The following is a 27503-nucleotide window of genomic DNA, read 5'->3' on the forward strand; positions in this document are numbered from 1 at the left end:
GAATCAAGGAATGGAACTAGCTGTTTTAGAATTATAGTTATTTAATAGTTATTTCTACATTCCTACAGGTGTCTACTCCATGTGGGTGTCAGAGTGTATTTAACAGTGATTTTCCATCATTTCAGGTGTATATTAAATAGATATTTAACATCATTTCAGGTGTATATTAAATAGATATTTAACATCATTTCAGGTGTATATTAAATAGATATTTAACATCATTTCAGGTGTATATTAAATAGATATTTAACATCATTTCAGGTGTATATTAAATAGATATTTAACATCATTTCAGGTGTATATTAAATAGATATTTAACATCATTTCAGGTGTATATTAAATAGATATTTAACATCATTTCAGGTGTATATTAAATAGATATTTAACATCATTTCAGGTGTATATTAAATAGATATTTAACATCATTTCAGGTGTATATTAAATAGATATTTAACATCATTTCAGGTGTATATTAAATAGATATTTAACATCATTTCAGGTGTATATTAAATAGATATTTAACATCATTTCAGGTGTATATTAAATAGATATTTAACATCATTTCAGGTGTATATTAAATAGATATTTAACATCATTTCAGGTGTATATTAAATAGATATTTAACATCATTTCAGGTGTATATTAAATAGATATTCAACATCATTTCAGGTGTATATTAAATAGATATTTAACATCATTTCAGGTGTATATTAAATAGATATTTAACATCATTTCAGGTGTATATTAAATAGATATTCAACATCATTTCAGGTGTATATTAAATAGATATTTAACATCATTTCAGGTGTATATTAAATAGATATTTAACATCATTTCAGGTGTATATTAAATAGATATTTAACATCATTTCAGGTGTATATTAAATAGATATTTAACATCATTTCAGGTGTATATTAAATAGATATTTAACATCATTTCAGGTGTATATTAAATAGATATTTAACATCATTTCAGGTGTATATTAAATAGATATTTAACATCATTTCAGGTGTGTACTCCATGTCGGTGTCGGAGGACAAGGTGGTGGGGGAGGAGGTGGGTCGTCTGAAGGCCAAAGACCCTGACATGGGGGAGAACGGTCTGGTCAGCTACAAGCTGACCGATGGAGACGGGATCAACACCTTCCAACTGACCACCGACTCACAGACCAGAGAGGCTGTCATCAAACTGAACAAGGTACGTGTCTGTCTGTGTGTGTGTGTGTGTGTGTGTGTGTGTGTGTGTGTGTGTGTGTGTGTGTGTGTGTGTGTGTGTGTGTGTGTGTGTGTGCGTGCGCGTGCGTGTGCGTGTGTGTGTGCGCGCGTGTGTGTGTGTGTGTGTGTGTGTGTGTGTGTGTGTGTGTGTGCGCGTGTGTGTGTGCATGCGTGTTTGTGTGTGGTAAGCTAGTCAGCTATATCTAGGTGTCCAGACTTAAAGGTAAAGTTGTGATGTAGTTCTGAATTGATGGACATGTTGACAGCAATAATTAAATGCAGAAGGGACTGAGTTACCAGGGCCCAAGGTGGAGGGGCCTTCATTATTTTATACTTTAGCTGTTGAAAAATAGCAGCTATACAAGCTCACAGCGCAGCCGTGAAAATGGGTGAAAATCTTTGAATATATGTATTTTTAAGCGAACATTTGTGACTCAAATTTTGCTTCTGGGGGGTCCCTGGAACAAGATATTTTGAGATGGGGGTCCATGGCCAAACACATATCATTTTAGAGGTCCTTCACATGAAAAAGTTTGAGCACCACTGCATAGGTGTTTCAAAAAACCTTGGAAGGATTTGAAATATTCAAAGACTTGTTTTCATGATTTTTCAAAAACAGCAGATCTACAAGCTCGCAGCGTGGCACTCAGTGACTGGGAATGAGCAGAAGAGTGGGGGTGATGGCACTAGAATGACAAGAGATGACAGTTAGGATAGAAAACACAAGGCAAAAACAACCAATAATATCAATTCAATTCAATTCAATTCAATTCAATTCAATTCAATTCAATTCAATTCAATAGGCTTTATGTGTCCTACTGGTTGTCCCCTTTCTTGTGACAGGAATTGACATATTTTGGAGCTAAAACTGCACATTCTTTCGGTTCTCCCAAAAGGAGTGGCAATTTCTCCCTTGCTGTCATACTTCTGAATTCTGGGCAAATTATTTAAATTTTTGGCAAAGAACTCTTCCCTAATGTTTGTGTATTTCTTTTACATTGTGTTAGGAAGTGTAATTGCAGTGGCGTCAGTTCAGAAAAAGGTAAGGTATGGCAACATGACTGGTGTCTTGCACGCGCGCAAAGGTGTGTGTGTGTGTGTGTGTGTGTGTGTGTGTGTGTGTGTGTGTGTGTGTGTGTGTGTGTGTGTGTGTGTGCAAGACACCAGTCATGTTGCCATACCTTAGCAACAGGCATGATACATTTATTTTAAGAAGTACATTCTATTTCTTTCCCCCCACATTTTCTGTGGTTTCTTGGGCTGGATATGGCAGTCTGGAACGGTTGTTCAAGTGCAGCTAAACTTGGCATGTTAGTAAACGTGACACAATTAACAATAATGCATTGCACCTGTGCAGCTGACCTGCGGAACCTGGGAATATTGATGGGGAGAATATAAGTATAATACCTTGTTGAATTTTACATTTGTAGTTATTTTAATGTACTAATTTAACAACATAATAACCAGAACAGATATTTTAATGTACTAATTTAACAACATAATAACCAGAACAGATAGACAAAGAGACATTCATGGATTTATATTTTTAAAGTAACTTGTATTCTCCCCCTGGACCCAGGGTATGGCAGCTGCATACCCCTGCCATACCCTGGACCCAGGGTATGGCAGCTGCATACCCCTGCCATACCTTATTGACGCCCCTGTGTAATTGTGTCTCTACAGCTCCGTCATCACAATGACATCACAGCCTCTCCTCTCAGTCTGTACATTGTCCTACTCCTCTATAACACCATGACCATCAGTATATATATATATATATATATATATATGTAACGGAGGTGATCCGAACCTCCCCACCCGGGTTTGAACCCGGGTCTCCCGCGCGAAAGTCCAATATCTTAACCACTAGACCAAAGAGACATCTCTTTGGTCCGGGGGAGATACTAGACTTTTGAGGCTTCAAGGCTGGGGCTGCGACTCTCTCCGTCACATATATATATATATATATATATATATATATATATATATATATATATATATATATATATATATATATATATATATATATATATATATATATACACACACACTAGGGCATTAACGACTTGTGATTTCTGCAAGTCGACTCGACTCAGTAAAAAGTTGAGTTGAGGTCAACTTTATCGTTTGATGACGTCATCACATCACACACGACCCCCCAATTATTTTGGGGGGTCCCCAGATGATTAACTTAATGTGAAACATTGTTTTCTCGCTCAACTGTAAACAAACCAACATAAAGTTTAAGTGTATAGAGGGTATCTGCACATTTCTAAAGTGACAATTTAACCTCTTAAGCCGCAGGGGGGTCCAGGGGAAAAAACCCACCTAAAATGCATGCCCAAATTGGAACAGTTGTGGACACAAAACTACAATGATTGTGGCTACTCTTGACCCACCAAATGTCAGCTAACACCTGAAAATTCACAAATGCACATCACATTTCTCTTACCAAATTGTCCTGCTGTGATCATTTAGCTAGGAAAAGATGATTGAAAAAGACCTCCGCCTATGGAAATGTTGCCTTCTGAATAGTGAATGAGCCTCAAGACCTCATTGAAAACATATATAGTGAATAGAGAAATTGTCCACCAAGGTGTCATCAATTGATAGGCAAAATTGTATGAATATATTCCAAACTATGTAAACTCTACAGATGTTTTAGTGAGAGTAGTGCTGTAATATTAGTAATGTTAAAGTATAGGGTGAACAATGATAAAAACGAGTAACAATAAGTAGTAATAATACTGTAATATGAGTAATGTATGGATGAAAAGTACAATGGCAGCTGATTACTATGCTGTAGGACCACTGTAACAATAATCAACAAAGAAATTGTAGTTTGATTTGGTCTCTATTGATTTATTGACATTTATTGACAGCTGTTCAGAGGTCAACACCTCTTGCCATCGCCGGCGGGCGTCTTTCTCAGGTTGTTATCAGTTACTGTGCTTAGGTAATCTGCCACAGTGTACTGTCTGTTTAGGGCCAAATATGTTTCTAGTTTGTTATTGTGATTGTGTAAGTTCATTCCAATAATGTAAGTATTTATCTTTTTCTTTAGTTATAATTTGGTCTAATCTTATGAGTGATAGGCTGGCTGGGGATATCAGAAGGTCAGAGGTCAGCTAGTTAGGGCTCCTTTGCATGTTCAACTCTTGGTAGGCAAGGGCTTTATAATGGTAACGTTTTAATATGGCTCCAGAATTTAATAGATCTGTTTTGTACATTTAAAAGTAAAGGATATTGGCCTAATTCAGACCTGCATGCAGAGTTTGGGCTTTTTCTTTGTACCCGGATTATAGTTCATACTGTAGTCCTGAGAGTACAATGTACAGTATGATAGAAGTATTATAGTTCATACTGTAGTCCTGACAGTACAATGTACAGTATGATAGAAGTATTATAGTTCATACTGTACAATGTACAGTATGATAGAAGTATTATAGTTCATACTGTAGTCCTGACACTACAATGTACAGTATGATAGAAGTATTATAGTTCATACTGTACAATGTACAGTATGATAGAAGTATTATAGTTCATACTGTAGTCCTGACACTACAATGTACAGTATGATAGAAGTATTATAGTTCATACTGTAGTCCTGAGAGTACAATGTACAGTATGATAGAAGTATTATAGTTCATACTGTAGTCCTGACACTACAATGTACAGTATGATAGAAGTATTATAGTTCATACTGTAGTCCTGACACTACAATGTACAGTATGATAGAAGTATTATAGTTCATACTGTAGTCCTGACACTACAATGTACAGTATGATAGAAGTATTATAGTTCATACTGTAGTCCTGACACTACAATGTACAGTATGATAGAAGTATTATAGTTCATACTGTAGTCCTGACACTACAATGTACAGTATGATAGAAGTATTATAGTTCATACTGTAGTCCTGACACTACAATGTACAGTATGATAGAAGTATTATAGTTCATACTGTAGTCCTGAGAGTACAATGTACAGTATGATAGAAGTATTATAGTTCTTACTGTAGTCCTGACACTACAATGTACAGTATGATAGAAGTATTATAGTTCATACTGTAGTCCTGACACTACAATGTACAGTATGATAGAAGTATTATAGTTCATACTGTAGTCCTGACAGTACAATGTACAGTATGATAGAAGTATTATAGTTCATACTGTAGTCCTGACACTACAATGTACAGTATGATAGAAGTATTATAGTTCTTACTGTAGTCCTGACACTACAATGTACAGTATGATAGAAGTATTATAGTTCATACTGTAGTCCTGACACTACAATGTACAGTATGATAGAAGTATTATAGTTCATACTGTAGTCCTGACAGTACAATGTACAGTATGATAGAAGTATTATAGTTCATACTGTAGTCCTGACACTACAATGTACAGTATGATAGAAGTATTATAGTTCATACTGTAGTCCTGACACTACAATGTACAGTATGATAGAAGTATTATAGTTCATACTGTAGTCCTGACACTACAATGTACAGTATGATAGAAGTATTATAGTTCATACTGTAGTCCTGACACTACAATGTACAGTATGATAGAAGTATTATAGTTCATACTGTAGTCCTGACACTACAATGTACAGTATGATAGAAGTATTATAGTTCATACTGTAGTCCTGACACTACAATGTACAGTATGATAGAAGTATTATAGTTCATACTGTAGTCCTGACAGTACAATGTACAGTATGATAGAAGTATTATAGTTCATACTGTAGTCCTGACACTACAATGTACAGTATGATAGAAGTATTATAGTTCATACTGTAGTCCTGACACTACAATGTACAGTATGATAGAAGTATTATAGTTCATACTGTAGTCCTGACACTACAATGTACAGTATGATAGAAGTATTATAGTTCATACTGTAGTCCTGACACTACAATGTACAGTATGATAGAAGTATTATAGTTCATACTGTAGTCCTGACAGTACAATGTACAGTATGATAGAAGTATTATAGTTCATACTGTAGTCCTGACACTACAATGTACAGTATGATAGAAGTATTATAGTTCATACTGTAGTCCTGACACTACAATGTACAGTATGATAGAAGTATTATAGTTCATACTGTAGTCCTGACAGTACAATGTACAGTATGATAGAAGTATTATAGTTCATACTGTAGTCCTGACAGTACAATGTACAGTATGATAGAAGTATTATAATTCATACTGTAGTCCTGACAGTACAATGTACAGTATGATAGAAGTATTATAGTTCATACTGTAGTCCTGAGAGTACAATGTACAGTATGATAGAAGTATTATAGTTCATACTGTAGTCCTGACAGTACAATGTACAGTATGATAGAAGTATTATAGTTCATACTGTAGTCCTGAGAGTACAATGTACAGTATGATAGAAGTATTATAGTTCATACTGTAGTCCTGACACTACAATGTACAGTATGATAGAAGTATTATAGTTCATACTGTAGTCCTGACACTACAATGTACAGTATGATAGAAGTATTATAGTTCATACTGTAGTCCTGACAGTACAATGTACAGTATGATAGAAGTATTATAGTTCATACTGTAGTCCTGACACTACAATGTACAGTATGATAGAAGTATTATAGTTCATACTGTAGTCCTGACACTACAATGTACAGTATGATAGAAGTATTATAGTTCATACTGTAGTCCTGAGAGTACAATGTACAGTATGATAGAAGTATTATAGTTCATACTGTAGTCCTGACAGTACAATGTACAGTATGATAGAAGTATTATAGTTCATACTGTAGTCCTGACACTACAATGTACAGTATGATAGAAGTATTATAGTTCATACTGTAGTCCTGACACTACAATGTACAGTATGATAGAAGTATTATAGTTCATACTGTAGTCCTGACAGTACAATGTACAGTATGATAGAAGTATTATAGTTCATACTGTAGTCCTGGCAGTACAATGTACAGTATGATAGAAGTATTATAGTTCATACTGTAGTCCTGACAGTACAATGTACAGTATGATAGAAGTATTATAGTTCATACTGTAGTCCTGACAGTACAATGTACAGTATGATAGAAGTATTATAGTTCATACTGTAGTCCTGACACTACAATGTACAGTATGATAGAAGTATTATAGTTCATACTGTAGTCCTGACAGTACAATGTACAGTATGATAGAAGTATTATAGTTCATACTGTAGTCCTGACACTACAATGTACAGTATGATAGAAGTATTATAGTTCATACTGTAGTCCTGACACTACAATGTACAGTATGATAGAAGTATTATAGTTCATACTGTAGTCCTGACACTACAATGTACAGTATGATAGAAGTATTATAGTTCATACTGTAGTCCTGACACTACAATGTACAGTATGATAGAAGTATTATAGTTCATACTGTAGTCCTGACAGTACAATGTACAGTATGATAGAAGTATTATAGTTCATACTGTAGTCCTGACAGTACAATGTACAGTATGATAGAAGTATTATAGTTCATACTGTAGTCCTGACAGTACAATGTACAGTATGATAGAAGTATTATAGTTCATACTGTAGTCCTGAGAGTATTGTGTATGATAGAAGTATTTATTTACACTGCAGACCGTTTGGCTTCATGTCATACTTCATGCTGAAGCACAAAGTAAACATGGGCTTATTGTTGTCAATAGAGAGAGAGAGAGAGAGAGAGAGAGAGAGAGAGAGAGAGAGAGAGAGAGAGAGAGAGAGAGAGAGAGAGAGAGAGAGAGATAGATATTCACTCTCTTGGGTTTCTCTCAATTCAATAATGGTGTCTTGGTTCGGATTCTGGAGTGTGTGTGTGTGTGTGTGTGTGTGTGTGTGTGTGTGTGTGTGTGTGTGTGTGTGTGTGTGTGTGTGTGTGTGTGTGTGTGTGAGAGAGAGTGATAATAGTGTGTTGATTTCTCTCAGGGGAAATCAGCACCTTTTTTGCCCCTCAAGGCACTCATCACTACAACACACACACACACACACACACACACACACACACACACACACACACACACACACACACACACACACACACACACACACACACACACACACACACACACACACTTCAGAACCCGGCAGCCTGCACTAATCTCCATTCTCTCTCACTCTCCATTACGCTCAGTCTCTCTCGCCCTTTCTCTTTCATCACACACACACACACACACACACACACACACACACACACACACACACACACACACACACACACACACACACACACACACACACACACACACACACACACACACACACACAGGGATGAGCTTTAATCAGCTATTCTCTTTCAACTGTGTCCTGACGAAGTCAGTCCACAGAATATTAAGGAGTTGTGCCTGTGTGTGTGTGTGTGTGTGTGTGTGTGTGTGTGTGTGTGTGTGTGTGTGTGTGTGTGTGTGTGTGTGTGTGTGTGTGTGTGTGTGTGTGTGTGTGTGTGTGTGAGACACTAAGTGATAGAGAGACACACAGAAGGTGTTAAACAGAGGAGAGGCAGAGAACTGGGTCACATCCGACCCCTCGTCTGTGTGTGCGTGTGTAGCATTTAAAGTGGTCTGGCTGTGATGAGTCAATGAACATGAGTTCCACTCATTAAGCCCCTCCCACTCTGTCTGATTGGATAGAAGACCTGTCGGTCAAAATTAAGCCCCTCCCACCCTGTCTGATTGGATAGAAGACGAATCTTTCTGACAGTAGCAAGGAAGTTATTTTAGAAGGAATGGAAACACGTGACCACCTGGCATCCTCCATGTCTGGCTATGAAGCTCACCATGGGTGCCAGAACTCGCACCGGAAGTACGATAAAATACATGTCAGTGAAGCGACCGCAGTTTTCCCAGTGACCCTGAGTGCAACGGTGGGGGCTGATGGGCAATAGGCTTCCCACACTCCCGCGCCCCCACCGTTGCGCTCAGGGCCGTTGGGAAAACCGTGGTCGCGTCAGTGAATGGAGCCGGCTTGATCAGCTCATGAACAAACCTGGAACAAAAACTATTTATGAACGACTGAGACCTTTGTCATCTAATCTGTTCAGGAATATAAAATAAGACATATCAAAGGTATTTTTACAATCACTTGCTTTTCGATGTGCACAGTACATAATGAAATAATAATAATAACAGTAAATAATAATCGTTTCTGTCTCCGAAGTATCGCAAGATTTGGCTCCTAGACAGGAAACGGTGGATAGTCTTGCGATACTTGGCACGTTTAGAAACATACTTTTTGCTCTTTAGATACTATCCACGCAGCACAAAAAAAATGTGTGACATGCCTTCTTTTATTTTCCTGAGCTGAGTATGTTATAAAGGTCTCATTTCTTCATAAATAGTGTTTGTTCATGAACTTCATGAGCTGCTGGGAGGCTGCTCCACAGTCTTCCACCGGACTTCCGGCTGCAGTTTGGCACCCATGGTGCGACCAATCTGCAGTTTGGCACCCATGGTGCGACCAATCTGCAGTTTGGCACCCATGGTGCGACCAATCTGCAGTTTGGCACACATGGTGCCACCAATCTGCAGTTTGGCACCCATGGTGCGACAAATCTGCAGTTTGGCACCCATGGTGCGACAAATCTGCAGTTTGGCACCCATGGTGCGACAAATCTGCAGTTTGGCACCCATGGTGCGACAAATCTGCTGGTTGGAACTGCGAGATAGCGAAAGGAGCGTGGCTGTCTTTACCTCACTATTTACCTTGGACAGTAGGGGGAAGCCTTGCATGCACTTATCAAATGTTCCTATGATTGACCACTAGTTGTGCTGTTCTGGCACCAGCAGCAACATGTTCTCCATAGGATTCCATTCATTTCCCCCAAACTTTTACATCTGATTTTCTTACCTTAATAAACATTGTAATAAATACTTTATGGTTCCTGTCGCTAGTTTAAAGTCTCGTTTCAATCACCATGATATGTGTTTTGTGAAAATATGGTCCAATTTATGTTATAATTTATGTTAAAGCAGGGTATGCTGTAGGAGGGGCTTGTGATGATTCTTCTTCGTGTGCTTTATTTTCGGCAAGCTCAACACATTCACCCAAGTATCCCTACGGTATCACATGACCGTTTACAGCCAATAGCATCCCTTGGGGACCATTAAAATCACGATGGCGACGCCCATACAAGGGCAAAAATATCTTCATTTTCACTCTGATAGAATTCAATGGGTCAGATATTTTTTACAGTCTATGTGCTCAACCCACTGTTCCCTTTGAGTGGGAGCAGTCCCCACTTTTCATGTCAAGGACCCTCAAAAATTACATGTATTTGGCCGCGGACCCCCCCCCCCCCCCCAGCTCAAAATATGTTGTTCCAGGGACCCCCGCCCCAGAAGCAAATATTTGAGTTACAAATGTTTGCTTTTAGAGAGATGTATTGCAAAAGAATCTAGATTTTTCAAAAATAAATGGATCGAAATGATTTCACCCAACACATCGACAACAAAACAACTCCATATAAACTCTTCCTGAGGGTTCTCAAGGAGTGGTCCGGGGACCCCCAACTGGCCTGTAGGCCTATGAGGACGAACCCTACCTTCAGACAACAACACGTGTTGCTACAACACATATTATGCTATGAAATAGTGCTTTAAATCAGGGGTTCCCAAACTGTTTTGTCTCAGGTCACCCCATAAATATTGTTTTAATTTGAGGCACCCCTACATTATAATTTTCACTCCCAGCAACTTATATTTATAGCATATCGTCGTTGTTGGGTGGAAACCTTGTATGTACAAAACCGTTCGTTTTGTATTCATCATCTATAAAATGTTTGTGTGTGTGTGTGTGTGTGTGTGTGTGTGTGTGTGTGTGTGTGTGTGTGTGTGTGTGTGTGTGTGTGTGTGTGTGTGTGTTTGTACGTGCGTTCATAGATATGCTCACAGAGCAGAGTGTGACCAGACACTCTGAGGTCCTTCACAAGCTGCAGAGAGAAACCTTTTGAGTCAGTACTGCTGTATGAGACATGGACCCTCACAGTGGAGTCAGTACTGCTGTATGAGACATGGACCTTCACAGAGGAGTCAGTACTGCTGTATGAGACATGGACCCTCACAGTGGAGTCAGTACTGCTGTATGAGACATGGACCCTCACAGAGGAGTCAGTACTGCTGTATGAGACATGGACCCTCACAGAGGAGTCAGTACTGCTGTATGAGACATGGACCCTCACAGAGGAGTCAGTACTGCTGTATGAGACATGGACCCTCACAGAGGAGTCAGTACTGCTGTATGAGACATGGACCCTCACAGAGGAGTCAGTACTGCTGTATGAGACATGGACCCTCACAGAGGAGTCAGTACTGCTGTATGAGACATGGACCCTCACAGAGGAGTCAGTACTGCTGTATGAGACATGGACCCTCACAGAGGAGTCAGTACTGCTGTATGAGACATGGACCCTCACAGAGGAGTCAGTACTGCTGTATGAGACATGGACCCTCACAGAGGAGTCAGTACTGCTGTATGAGACATGGACCCTCACAGTGGAGTCAGTACTGCTGTATGAGACATGGACCCTCACAGTGGAGTCAGTACTGCTGTATGAGACATGGACCCTCACAGAGGAGTCAGTACTGCTGTATGAGACATGGACCCTCACAGTGGAGTCAGTACTGCTGTATGAGACATGGACCCTCACAGTGGAGTCAGTACTGCTGTATGAGACATGGACCCTCACAGAGGAGTCAGTACTGCTGTATGAGACATGGACCCTCACAGAGGAGTCAGTACTGCTGTATGAGACATGGACCCTCACAGTGGAGTCAGTACTGCTGTATGAGACATGGACCCTCACAGAGGAGTCAGTACTGCTGTATGAGACATGGACCCTCACAGTGGAGTCAGTACTGCTGTATGAGACATGGACCCTCACAGAGGAGTCAGTACTGCTGTATGAGACATGGACCCTCACAGAGGAGTCAGTACTGCTGTATGAGACATGGACCCTCACAGAGGAGTCAGTACTGCTGTATGAGACATGGACCCTCACAGAGGAGTCAGTACTGCTGTATGAGACATGGACCCTCACAGAGGAGTCAGTACTGCTGTATGAGACATGGACCCTCACAGAGGAGTCAGTACTGCTGTATGAGACATGGACCCTCACAGAGGAGTCAGTACTGCTGTATGAGACATGGACCCTCACAGAGGAGTCAGTACTGCTGTATGAGACATGGACCCTCACAGAGGAGTCAGTACTGCTGTATGAGACATGGACCCTCACAGTGGAGTCAGTACTGCTGTATGAGACATGGACCCTCACAGTGGAGTCAGTACTGCTGTATGAGACATGGACCCTCACAGTGGAGTCAGTACTGCTGTATGAGACATGGACCCTCACAGAGGAGTCAGTACTGCTGTATGAGACATGGACCTTCACAGAGGAGTCAGTACTGCTGTATGAGACATGGACCCTCACAGTGGAGTCAGTACTGCTGTATGAGACATGGACCCTCACAGAGGAGTCAGTACTGCTGTATGAGACATGGACCCTCACAGAGGAGTCAGTACTGCTGTATGAGACATGGACCCTCACAGAGGAGTCAGTACTGCTGTATGAGACATGGACCCTCACAGAGGAGTCAGTACTGCTGTATGAGACATGGACCCTCACAGAGGAGTCAGTACTGCTGTATGAGACATGGACCCTCACAGAGGAGTCAGTACTGCTGTATGAGACATGGGCCCTCACAGTGGAGTCAGTACTGCTGTATGAGACATGGACCCTCACAGTGGAGTCAGTACTGCTGTATGAGACATGGACCCTCACAGTGGAGTCAGTACTGCTGTATGAGACATGGACCCTCACAGAGGAGTCAGTACTGCTGTATGAGACATGGACCCTCACAGAGGAGTCAGTACTGCTGTATGAGACATGGACCCTCACAGTGGAGTCAGTACTGCTGTATGAGACATGGACCCTCACAGAGGAGTCAGTACTGCTGTATGAGACATGGACCCTCACAGTGGAGTCAGTACTGCTGTATGAGACATGGACCCTCACAGTGGAGTCAGTACTGCTGTATGAGACATGGACCCTCACAGAGGAGTCAGTACTGCTGTATGAGACATGGACCCTCACAGAGGAGTCAGTACTGCTGTATGAGACATGGACCCTCACAGAGGAGTCAGTACTGCTGTATGAGACATGGACCCTCACAGAGGAGTCAGTACTGCTGTATGAAACATGGACCCTCACAGAGGAGTCAGTACTGCTGTATGAGACATGGACCCTCACAGAGGAGTCAGTACTGCTGTATGAGACATGGACCCTCACAGTGGAGTCAGTACTGCTGTATGAGACATGGACCCTCACAGTGGAGTCAGTACTGCTCTATGAGACATGGACCCTCACAGAGGAGTCAGTACTGCTGTATGAGACATGGACCCTCACAGAGGAGTTAGTACTGCTGTATGAGACATGGACCCTCACAGAGGAGTCAGTACTGCTGTATGAAACATGGACCCTCACAGAGGAGTCAGTACTGCTGTATGAGACATGGACCCTCACAGAGGAGTCAGTACTGCTGTATGAGACATGGACCCTCACAGTGGAGTCAGTACTGCTGTATGAGACATGGACCCTCACAGTGGAGTCAGTACTGCTGTATGAGACATGGACCCTCACAGTGGAGTCAGTACTGCTGTATGAGACATGGACCCTCACAGAGGAGTCAGTACTGCTGTATGAGACATGGACCCTCACAGTGGAGTCAGTACTGCTGTATGAGACATGGACCCTCACAGAGGAGTCAGTACTGCTGTATGAGACATGGACCCTCACAGTGGAGTCAGTACTGCTGTATGAGACATGGACCCTCACAGAGGAGTCAGTACTGCTGTATGAGACATGGACCCTCACAGTGGAGTCAGTACTGCTGTATGAGACATGGACCCTCACAGAGGAGTCAGTACTGCTGTATGAGACATGGACCCTCACAGTGGAGTCAGTACTGCTGTATGAGACATGGACCCTCACAGAGGAGTCAGTACTGCTGTATGAGACATGGACCCTCACAGTGGAGTCAGTACTGCTGTATGAAACATGGACCCTCACAGAGGAGTCAGTACTCCAGTGTGTGAAATATTCTCCATAATAAATATTCCTTTAAAGGACCTACACCATGAATTTTCACTTTTTCTATTTTAAAACCTTTTTTTGGGGTCCCACTGGCACCTTCTATCCTCACAAAGTCCTATTTCTGTACATTGTGTCTTTCTCTGGTTTTGGGAAGACAGAGATGAAAAGCTTTCCACGGGTTCTCAGAACAGTGCTGTTCTGAGAGTTGATCCGTGTGACGTCACACGGATTCCCGTTTTTTTTTTTCAGTCAAAAAAAAAAGTTTTTTGAAAAAAAAAAGTTTTTGTTTTTTTCAACAAAAAAAAATTTTCAAAAATTTTTTTTTTTTCAAAAAAAAAAATTCTTTTCAAAAACAAAAACTTTTCTTTTTTTTTCTCAAACATTTTTTTCAAAACATTTTTTTTTTTTTACTTTTTTTTTAATACATAAATACAATGCAGGTGGGGTTGATTGTCTAATGTAGATTAACTTTCAGTAATGTCTGGTCTAGCAGGCTATAATCAGAGCTGCAACATTATCCTATTTTTGTATTGGCCCAATATTAACATTATTTGTTGTCAACGTGGGGTCCGGGGAGGAGTGAAGAGGAGGGGAGGGGGGAGGGGTGGAAAAACCCCACTAGACCCCCCTGAGCAAACAAAGGCCCTTTTGGTATTGCAGCTGGAGAGCCTCATTATAGTAGAGCTAGAACAAACAAAAAGAATTGTAAGAGTGTTTGTTGAGGGTTAAAACCTGTCTAAGACTCAATTTTGAGCATATATTTATACAAAAAATATAGTTTTAAAAGCATGGTGTAGGCCCTTTAAAGGACATTCAACATAATTAGTGTCTGGTTTGAAATGGAGATCAAGCAGACTCTTTTACAATCCCTTCAACAGAAGTAGAATAAATTACATTATAATTATTATAAGCCATTCAGACTCTTTCATTCATTCTGTCTTCATGAGTTTAATGTAGTTTGATTCCAGAGTGCAGTTTTCATCATCTGTCATCTGACTGACTGACTCTCTCTCTCTCTCTCTCTCTCTCTCTCTCTCTCTCTCTCTCTCTCTCTCTCTCCTTCTCTCTCTCTCTCTCTCACACACACACACACACACACACACACACACACACACACACACACACACACACACACACACACACACACACACACACACACACACACACACACACTGTTATTGTCAGGTTGCACAGGAAAAGGTCCAGTTCACTGGTACAAGGTCAACTAAAAGGAGATCCAAGAAAGCCTTTTGGCTTGTTTACATAGGAAACTTTTATGTATCGCAAATAACATTGAATGACAGACAGATAGAACACAGTACTGCTTCATCTCTCTCTCAACTAAGGGGTCCCTGCTTCATTTCTCTCTCAGCTAAGGGGTCCCTGCTTCATCTCTCTCTCAACTAAGGGGTCCATGCTTCATCTCTCTCTCAACTAACGGGTCCCTGCTTCATCTCTCTCTCTCAGCTAAGGGGTCCCTGCTTCATCTCTCTCTCAACTAAGGGGTCCCTGCTTCATCTCTCTCTCAACTAAGGGGTCCCTGCTTCATCTCTCTCTCAACTAAGGGGTCCCTGCTTCATCTCTCTCTCAACTAAGGGGTCCCTGCTTCATCTCTCTCTCAACTAACGGGTCCTTGCTTCATTTCTCTCTCAGCTAAGTGGTCCCTGGCTTGAAAACGTTGAAGACCCCTGTTTTAAACCTCTAGTCCAACAACTACAACATGTGTTTTATTCTTGAATTCTTGAACAAATATATGTTGATAAAAGACTTGTCATTCCATGGTGTGATGGAATCCATTGAAGATGGTTCGCAGATGATCAACTTAAACCTAAGTTTACGTTTACTAAAGTGGCAATTTAAGGACTTTTCAATACCTCTGTTATATCAGCGGCTTAAATTGTGAAAATAGCATGTAGATCTGCTATTTTCACAATAGAACCGTGTTATACAAAATGTATGGGTATCTGCTCATTTCTAAAATGTGCATTTGTCTCATTTACATTTAGGACCCTAACCCTCTCTCTCTCTCTCTCTCTCTCTCTCTCTCTCTCTCTCTCTCTCTCTCTCTCCTCTCTCTCTCTCTCTCTCTCCATGTCCTCTCTATGTCTCTCTCTCAGATGGTGGACTTTGAGACCAAGAGGTCGTACACTCTGAGAGTTGAAGCGTCCAACCCTCACGTGGACCCGCGCTTCATCGCCTGGGGGCCGTACAAGGACGAAGCTACCATAAAGGTACAAATTAAACCTTTCTAAACCTTTCTTCCATACACAGGTACAACTTAAACCTTTCTTCTGCCCTGCCATAAGGGTACAAGTTTAACCTTTATTCTACCATGAAGGTACAAATTAAACCTTTGTGAGCACGTTAAACAGAAAACAAAGAAGAACATCTTCTTGACTGAAGGCTAGATGTCATAAATGATGTCATAAATGATGTCATAAATGATGTCATTAATGATGTCATTAATGATGTCATTAATTCATTTTAGTCAGAAACATTCACGTCAAGTCATTTACCATTTATTGCCAAATGGAATACACAATAAGCAGATTTAACCATTAGTATAAATGGAATGCAGTTAATCATGGCGTTTAAAGGGCTCCGCATTCGGAGATCCCTGAATTTTGTGCAAGCTTTTCTGAGCATGCTAAGCAAAACCAGGGAACGCAAAGCAATGCCCCCCATAGGGATACAATAGCAGAATAATAGCAATATATTGACGTGTAAATTAGTCAAATCACAGTATTTGAACTTAACCACATTGACATTGTAACTTAATCAGACAATCACCAAGTATTGAGCTTAGCCAGACTGATGGTGCAAAGGTGGAGGCTGGGATGGAGGAGGCAGCAAGCAGCAAATGATTCCGAAGCTTCGGAAACCAAGCATTGGTAGAGAAAGCAAGCCGAAACAGTTCTAATCAATGAGATTGCAGTGTGAATCAACCTGTCTGTGATGTAGCGGCTGTTACCATGGTGGATGTCAGCATGCACTGTGTAGTATCAGTGATGTCATCATGCTCCTCTCCGACTCCAGACTTGCAACTCGAGTCCGACTGAAGGGCAAAAACTTGAGACTGGACTTGGAAGACAATCGACCTGGAAGACAATGACTCCAGACTCGACTCGACTTGAGACACGCTGACTCGGACGACTTGTAGCATGTTGTTGTTTTTTCATTGTAGGCTGTTTTGGAATATTATAATATTATATACAGAATAATATTATTATAAATATTACATCCTGTTATCTCTCCTATGGCACCAACATCAATACAGCATGGAATATTATAATATTATATACAGAATAATATTATTATAAATATTACACCAACATGGAATTGAGGACAAAATCCTATCCAACGACAACAACATAATATTATAAGTTAACACACGCACAAACACACACACACACACACACACACACACACACACCCACACACACACACACACACACACACACACACACACACACACACACACACACACACACACACACACACACACACACAAACACACACACACACACACACACACACACACACACACACACACACACACACACACACACAACTTAATGCCTGGAGGTAAAAGTGTCCTTAAATGACAAAAAACTCCAACACAACCCTGTGGGTGGGCGACCATCTGTTACTGCAGAGAGAGAGAGAGAGAGAGAGAGAGAGAGAGAGAGAGAGAGAGAGAGAGGGGGGGGGGGGGGGGGGGGGGGTACATTTGTACACTCTCAGAGTCACAGAGCTGTAAGGGTCCATTTGGTTCCATTTGTACACTCTCAGAGTTACAGAGCTGTAAGGGTCCATTTGGTCCCATTTGTACTCTCAGAGTTACAGAGCTGTAAGGGTCCATGTGGTTCCATTTGTACACTCTCAGAGTCACAGAGCTGTAAGGGTCCATTTGGTTCCATTTGTACACTCTCAGAGTTACAGAGCTGTAAGGGTCCATTTGGTCCCATTTGTACTCTCAGAGTTACAGAGCTGTAAGGGTCCATTTGGTTCCATTTGTACACTCTCAGAGTCACAGAGCTGTAAGGGTCCATTTGGTTACATTTGTACACTCTCAGAGTTACAGAGCCGTAAGGGTCCATTTGGTTACAGATTGACGACATCTACATTTAGTTTTATCATAATAATGTGATCTGTGCACCCTCTAGTTCAGGGGTCTTCAACATTTTCAGGCCAAGGACCCCTTAGTTGAGAGAGAGATGAAGCAGGGACCCCCACAACCTGTTCATAGATTCCATATAGTTTTTACGTCCTCTGGAGTGAGTGAGTGTGTAAATATAGTGGTCCTCTGGAGTGAGAGTGTAAATATAGTGGTCCTCTGGAGATCACAGTAGAAGATGTTTAAAGCTCTTCTCTCGTCTCTCTGCAGATCACCATAGAAGATGTTTAAAGCTCTTCTCTCTCCGTCTCTCTGCAGATCACAGTAGAAGATGTTTAAAGCTCTTCTCTCTCTGCAGATCACCGTAGAAGATGTTTAAAGCTCTTCTCTCTCTGCAGATCACCGTAGAAGATGTTTAAAGCTCTTCTCTCTCCATCTCTCTGCAGATCACGGTAGAAGATGCAGACGAGCCTCCAGTGTTCGTGGCTCCCAGCTACGTCTTTGAGGTGGAGGAGAACTCTGCAGCCGGCACCGTGGTGGGGAGGGTCCACGCCAAGGACACTGACGTAGCCAACAACCCTGTCAGGTATCTTAAACCCTACCCTTACTACCCCTCTATACCCTACCCTTACTACCCCTCTATACCCTACCCCTACTACCCCTCTATACCCTACCCCTACTACCCCTCTATACCCTACCCTTACTACCCCTCTATACCCTACCCTTACTACCCCTCTATGCCCTACCCTTACTACCCCCCTATACCCTACCCCTACTACCCCTCTATACCCTACCCCTACTACCCTCTATACCCTACCCCTACTACCCCTCTATACCCTACCCCTACTACCCTCTATACCCTACCCCTACTACCCTCTATACCCTACCCCTACTACCCCTCTATACCCTACCCTTACTACCCCTCTATACCCTACCCTTACTACCCCTCTATACCCTACCCCTACTACCCCTCTATACCCTACTCCTACTACCCCTCTATACCCTACCCCTACTACCCCTCTATACCCTACCCCTACTACCCCTCTATACCCTACCCCTACTACCCCTCTATACCCTACCCCTACTACCCCTCTATACCCTAACCACACTGTGGTGGGACGGGTCCACGCCAAGGAGACTGACGTAGCCAACCAGGGGCGCTGGAACTCCCAAATCCCAAGGGGAGCTAAGCCTGGAGGAGCTCATGCGTGCGGAAAAATTCACGTTTTTTTATCCGGTTTTGGGTTATTTTTATTACGGTTTCGGGTGCTTATTCCCCGCACAACGGTGTAACAAGGAGCTATATAGTTACTAGTTATTTTAGCACACAATGCAACACACAGCACGCATGCACACACACAGTCACTCACGCACACACTACAAAATCGGGTATTATTTTTGTAACAGTTTTCTACTGTTTTTTATTCCCCATATACAACGGTGTTAGTTTGCAACAATGAGACTATAGACAGTTTCTAGTTCTCAAATAAATAGACTTTGGTGTGCCATCAAAGCGGGATTTAAATTTGACTTCCCTTCTGACCGGAAGTGGCAAGGTGACCATGTGATTAGGTCACCATGTGATAATCAAATACCTTTTTTCAACATATTTTATTCCCCAAAGTCAAATACATTATTGTTTTAACACTTATGTTGCTATGATTTTTTCTCTTCAATGTCCCACGTTGCCATGGTTACCATAGACTTCCATGTAATTGCGCAATTGTGTAAAAAGTGCACGCCCATGCCTAGCTGATGCACACTGTTCACAGCTTTCAAACAAAAAAATCCGCTTGGAAATCCGTTCAGGCATTCATGATTTATGGGCCATTATGTTTTCTTCAGATGTAAACAAACATGGCTGCCATGTTTGAAAGAATGGGTTGGTATGGGGGTTAAACATGCAATTTCGCGATCGCGATCATGCCTAATACATTTCTGGAGGTCCAAAAAAATTTTTTTTTTTTTTTTTTTTTTTTAAATATATATATTTTTTTCAAAAACGGCCCAAACTCGGGAAACTCGGGGTTGGCACAGCGTTGGTACCAATACAAACTCGGGAAACTCGGGGTTGGCACCAGATGTGTTAATATAGCTCTGTGTGTGTGTATATATAGGCTTATAAAAAAAAAGAGAGAAAAAAAAAAAAACGTTTTTTTTTCTTTTTTTTTTTTTTTCTTTTTTTTCTCCCCACCACCAGGGGAGCTGCAGCTCCCTCAGCACCCCACTTCCAGCGCCCCTGTAGTCAACAACCCTGTCATGTACCCTATAGCCTAATGTGATCTTTCCATGACAAAAGACTGTATACAAACATACCTGGTTGACTCAACCACTGTGCCTGGGGACCTTTGGTGTGCCCCTGAGAAGGGTCAAGTGTGCCCCTTGAAACTGCTTGAATCATTTTAAAAATGATTTAAACTAGTGAAAACAGCCGATCTACAAGCATACAACGCCTCGCGGTGCGAGGCGTTGTGTGCTTGGAGATCTGCTGTTCTCACCACTGTTGTGCGACAACCTTGTATGATGAAGCAGGGCTTTACTTTGCGAAGAAACGTACACATTTGAAACTTGGAGATACGAGGTTTCCTCCCGACAGTGACGATATTTACACCCCCATATTATGTTGGTGTGACCATGGATTCTTGGGACATGAAAAGTGTACCCATGCAGAAAAAAGGTTGAGAAACACTGGTTTAGTGGTGTGACCAAAAACAATCTCTTCTGTCTTTTTTTGTGTTGATGAAGAGAGCGTTGTTATCAGTCTGTGTTGGTGCAGTGCAACATCACCCGTCTAGGAGACAAATCAAACCTGAATGTCAGAGTTCTGGCGTATCATTAGAGGACTTCAGAATGTATTGTTCTTAGTTTAGTCAGGAATTGATTGATTGAAGAATTTATTAGCAGTAGGAAAAAGTACAGTTTCATGACAGCACAAATCAATGGTACAAGGTCAACTAAAAGGAGATCCTTGTAAGCTTTTTGGCTTATTTACACAGGAACCACTTTATGTATCACATATAATATTGAAAGACAGATGGATAGAACAGAGTACTTTACATAGGATAACAACTATTCTAAAAACAGAAAATTAAGAATAAAAGGAGAATAAAAAATCTAATAAACAGAAGAAGCAGATATTTACAGTGGAAAAGAGGAGGTAAGGATTTGCTTAGTCTCTAGTTTGGAGTTGCAGTCGTCTGGGGCAGGGTTTTTCAAAGTGCGTGACGGGGCACCCTGGGGTGCCGTGACGGCAGTCCAGGGGTGCCGCGAGATCATTTGATAATATTTGGAATTTATTTGGACACCTAACAACATAATCACTAAAATATCGTCACTGTCGGGCAGAAACCTCGTATCTCCAAGTTTCTCCAAGCGATGCGAGGCGTTGTGTGCTTCTAGATCTGCTGTTTTCACTATAGTTTAGTACATTTTATAGATGATAAATACAAAACGAACGGTTTTGGACATCCCGACAACGACGATATGCTATAAATATAAGGTGCTGGGAGTGAAAATTACAATGTAGGGGTGCCTCGGATTTAACAAAATATTTAACGGCTGCCCTGAGACAAAAAAGTTTGGGAACCCCTGATCCTCAGAGTTACTAAATGCAGGGTGCCCCGTCCCCCCAGGGTGCCCCGTCACCCCAGGGTGCCTCGTCACCCCAGGGTGCCCCGTCACCCCAGGGTGCCCCGTCACCCACTTTGAAAACCCCTGATCTTGGTGACTTTTCAGAGCCATTTTGAGGGACGTTAGGGATTTACTCTCCTTCAGGGCTTGCTGCAGTGGAACTCCCTCATCAAAGTAGATTTAAACATTTATTGCAACAAATGGATTACAGTTAATCTTGGCGTTAAAGGGCTCCGCGTTCAGAGATGTTTCCTGAATTTTGTACAAAACAAGGGAACTTTAAGCAAAACCCCCATAGGGATATGATAGTAGTACAATGGCAATACATTGACATATTAGCTTGAATCAGCAGACATGAAATCACACGTGTTTGAGCCCAGGCCAGACTCTGATCAAAAGGTGGAGGCTGGGGTGGAGGAGGCAGCTCAGCAGCAGCAGCAGAGGATCTGAGGCTTCAGATCCAAGCAGAGCAGAGCCATAGTGAATGCAAGCTGTATTTAAAGGAGCCTCCCTTACTGAGCTCTGATTGGATTAGACAGTGTGATGTAATGATCATCGGACTAGAGACATTTAAATACATAATGCTGTTTGTGTTTACAGAAATACGATTCCTCCCTACACAGATGTAGAACACTTCTTCATAATATAGGCTATTAATACATTGTTTTATGTTGATATATTGTTGTTTATGTTTATGTAATCTTGTTTATATTTACAGATATATGATTCCTCGCTACACAGACGTAGAGCAGTTCTTCAGCGTCAACGCAGAGGATGGAATGATCAGTACGACCAGACCTCTGGATAGAGAGACTCTGGCATGGCATAACATCTCTGTGTCCGCTACTGAGATAGGTAATATAATAATATATATACTGTATACATACTGTATGTATACACATTATAATAATAATAATAATGATGATCTGTACGACCAGACCTCTGGACAGAGAGAGTCTGTCCTGGCATAACATCTCTGTCTCCGCTACTGAGATAGGTAATATAATAATATAATTGCGACCGCAAGGTCGCAGTTTAGTATCAAAACCTCCACCGGCCGTCCGTCGGTCGGTCGGTCGGTCACACGTCACACGTCACACGTCACACGTCACACCTTTGCCCTGCTCATATCTCCGCATCAGTATGACATCACACTGCTGACATCAGTATGACATCTCACTAAGTCTGACCTCACAAGCCCCATATTTGGACACGAACAACATATAACTCCATATGTCACCAAAAATGGTAAAATACCAAACAATACAGGTTCTCAGGGTTCTTGAAGATCAAGAGTCTTGGTCAAATACTTCTGTTGGTTTCTGCACTGATCATTTATACAATTCAGCTGTGTTTGCTCGTGTCATCATGATGAGGTCATAAATCAGCCATGCCCAAATATAGATTTTACGGGTTTACATGCTTACTCAGTTATTCGTTATGTGAAAGTCCTATGACGTCTATGATATCTGACATCATCATACATACATTCCCTTTTATGCCCATAAATGGAGATCCCCTCTGTAGAACCAGCCACTGACATCACTGTAATGTCAGGGGAACCAAATCCCTTTTATGCCCATATATGGAGATCCCTGTGATGCCAGGGGAACCAAATCCCTTTTATGCCCATATATGGAGATATGGAGATCCCCGTGTTGCCAGGGTAACCAAATCCATTTTATGCCCATATATGGAGATCCCTGTGATGCCAGGGGAACCAAATCCCTTTTACGCCCATATATGGAGATCCCTTATGTCATCAATATTAAGCCCATATCTGTGAATATCTATGGGTACCAGATGTCTCCATATATGGTTAAATGGTCCGATATACATCACTGGCCAGAAGACCAAGAAATGGTGCAACCTCGCCCTTTGCTTTTCTCCCTTAGGCATCTTACTGGTAGGTAGTTTAATGAGGAATGCAGTATGGTGGTAGGTAGGTAGTTATGGCCTTTGATGTAAGATTTTCACTTTCTAGGATAACTATATTTGCTATTCCCAGATGATGCCCTTTTAGGGTACCCCTCATGCCCATATATGGAGATCCCCAGGCTTTACTAATTAACATAAGTTTTATGCCCATATATGGAGATCATTGTCCCAATGTCATCAGATATATGGGCATAAATGGACACAGGCAAACTAGATGGGCTGTATGGATATCCAGGTGTGTGATGTAAGTGTTTTATTCCAAATGTGGCACCCCACAGACATATTTCCAGAAACAAAATCCCTTTCATGCCCATATATGGAGATTTCTGATGTCATCAATCCCAGGCCCTGTAAAAAACATGGTTGCTATGGTAAACAGTTGGTTGCTAGGGTAAACAGTTGGTTGCTAGGGTAAGAAAACATGGTTGCTATGGTAAACAATTGGTTGCTAGGGTAAACAGTTGTTTGCTAGGGTAAAAAAACATGGTTGCTGTGGTAAACAGTTGGTTGCTAGGGTAAACAGTTGGTTGCTAAGGTAAAAAACATGGTTGCTATGGTAAACAGTTGGTTAGTAGGGTAAAACTTCAATGATTTTGACATCTTGTTACTAATCTGTCGGTAGATAATGCCGGTCTTATATAAGGGTCATTTGTGTACGGTGTGATGTCATACTGATGTCAGCAGTGTGACAGGAGATAAGCGACCAACGGTCGCTTATCTCCCGATTAGGGAGTCTTACTGGTAATATATATACTGTATACATACTGTATGTAGTATACGGGTAATAATAATAATAATGATCAGTACGACCAGACCTCTGGACAGAGAGACTCTGGCATGGCACATCTCTGTGTCCGCTAAATGTGTAGGAGCAGTGTCCAAAAATGTGGTTCAAAAAATCTGCCTGATGGTGGCGCTATATGGGACATCCATATTGATGAGATGAGTGTAGACATACTGTGTACCGATTTGCGTGATTTTAGGGCAAAATCTGTAGGAGCAGTGTCCAAAAATGTGTTTGAAAAAATCGGCCTGATGGTGGCGCTATATGGGACAGATCCATGTTGATGACATGAGTGTAGACATAGTGTGTACCGATTTGTGTGATTTTAGGGCAAAATCTGTAGGAGCAGTGTCCAAAAATGTGTTTTGCAAGAATCGGCCTCATGGTGGCGCTAGAAGAGGGCCATGTGAGAAATGAGGGGTGGGGTCTCCGCGTTGCCTTGGCGGACGAATAGGTACTGGCCCCGGCTCTCCCGGACGCTCCTAGCCCGAGTTACGGCATTTTATGTGAGCTGCAGTGGAGGGGTCCTCCACTGGGGGCGCCACCACTTTGGCATCCGTTCTGGAGCACCAGGAGTCGGTGGTCCCCGGGAATTCCCCGTGAGCAGCCCCGTTGGGGTGGTCATTTGGTCATTTTTGCACATTTGGTCATTTTTTACATCGGGGGGTCCCCCAGGGACCTGGGGGTCCCTGGAGCTCTGGGGGTCCTTGGAGGTTGTAGTTTGGCAGGCAAGGAGTGTGTGCAAAATTTGGCATGGATCGGGGCAACGGTTGCGGAGATATGAGCAGGGCAATAGTGTGACGTGTGAGGTGTGACAGACAGACTGACGGACGGACGGACGGACGGACGGACGGACGGACGGACGGACGGACGGACGGACTGACTGACTGACTGACTCACAGTTTGTGGAGGTTTTGATAGTAAGTGCGACCTGACGGTCGCAATAATAATATATATACTGTATACATACTGTATGTATAAACATTATAATAACCAGTAAGGCTCCCTAATCGGGAGATAAGCGACCGTAGGTCACTTATCTCCACAAATAGGACAAAAATGTGTTTTGCCAAAATCTTCCTGATCCATGTTGATGACATGAGTGTACATACTGTGTAGTGATTTTCGTGATTTTAGGGCAAAATCTGTAGGAGCAGTGTCCAAAAATGTGTTTTTAAAAATCGGCCTGGAGGTGGCGCTATATGGGAGAGATTCATGTTGATGGGATGAGTGTAGACATACTGTGTACCGATTTGCGTGATTTTAGGGCAAAAATTGTAGGAGCAGTGTCCAAAAATGTGTTTTGCAAGAATCGGCCTCATGGTGGCGCTAGAAGAGGGCCATGTGAGAAATGAGGGGTGGGGTCTCCGCGCCGGCAAGGCGGACGAATAGGTACCGGCCCCGGCTGTCCCGGTCGCTCCTAGCCGGAGTTACGGCATTTTATGTGAGCTGCAGTGTAGGGGGTCCTCCACTGGGGGCGCCACCACTTTTGCATCCGTTCTGGAGCACCAGGAGTGGGTGGTCCCCGGGAATTCCCCGTGAGCAGCCCCGTTGGGGTGGTCATTTGGTCAGTTTAGCACATTTGGTCATTCTTTACATCTGGGGGTCCCCCAGGGACCTGGGGGTCCCCCAAATTTTTTTTCGCATGGATCGGGGCAACGGTTGCGGAGATATGAGCAGGGCAAGAGTGTGACGTGTGAGGTGTGACAGACAGACTGACGGACTGACTGACGGACTGACGGACTGACACTTTGTGCAGGGTTTGATAGTAAATGCGACCTACGGTCGCAATAATGATCAGTACGACCCGACCTCTGGACAGAGAGAGTCTGTCCTGGCATAACATCTCTGTCTCCGCTACTGAGATAGGTAATATAATAATATATATACTGTATACATACTGTATGTATACACATTATAATAATAATAATAATAATGATCAGTACGACCAGACCTCTGGATAGAGAGAGTCTGTCCTGGCATAACATCTCTGTCTCCGTTACTGAGATAGGTAATATAATAATACAATAATATATATACTGTATACATACTGTATGTTTACACATAATAATATAATAATAATAATAATGATCAGTACGACCAGACCTCTGGAAAGAGAGACTCTGGCATGGCACATCTCTGTCTCCGCTACTGAGATAGGTAATATAATAATATAATAATATAATAATATATATATAGTGTATGTAATGTATACACATTATAATAATAATAATAATGATCAGTACGACCAGACCTCTGGAAAGAGAGACTCTGGCATGGCACATCTCTGTCTCCGCTACTGAGATAGGTAATATAATAATATACTGTACTGTATACATACTGTATGTATACACATTATAATAATAATAATAATAATGATCAGTACGACCAGACCTCTGGACGGAGAGACTCTGGCATGGCATAACATCTCTGTCTCCGCTACTGAGATAGGTAATATAATAATATACTGTATATACTGTATACATACTGTATGTATAAACATAACATCTCTGTCTCCGCTACTGAGATAGGTATGAACTGTACACTTAACACTTCTGCTGCCTTTGACAGTCCTCACCGTCATTTAAAGGGTTAATATCATGGTGCCGTTGACAGCGCTCACCTTCAATCTTACTGTAAATACAGTAAATATATTATGACTTACTATACGGTTCCGTGGTCCACTGTGCATCGGTAAATCCCGCGACTTGTTTACAACGCA

The 27503-nt window shown here is 41.8% G+C and overlaps 1 protein-coding gene across 1 annotated transcript in view; it reads left to right on the forward strand.

The window, feature by feature from the left end:
• The window catches only part of LOC308296723 (cadherin-11-like), a gene marked incomplete at both ends in the record, with an annotated part of 101956 nt that overhangs the window by 45500 nt on the left and 28953 nt on the right, over positions 1 to 27503 (forward strand). Inside the window, 4 exon segments of the mRNA XM_080740051.1 lie at positions 1010 to 1197; positions 16430 to 16543; positions 18876 to 19015; positions 22778 to 22914. Coding sequence (XP_080596177.1) covers positions 1010 to 1197; positions 16430 to 16543; positions 18876 to 19015; positions 22778 to 22914 — 579 coding nt within the window.

The sequence above is a fragment of the Nannobrachium achirus genome (assembly GCF_963921795.1).
Source record: "Nannobrachium achirus genome assembly, chromosome: 13".
Classification (NCBI taxonomy): domain Eukaryota; kingdom Metazoa; phylum Chordata; class Actinopteri; order Myctophiformes; family Myctophidae; genus Nannobrachium; species Nannobrachium achirus.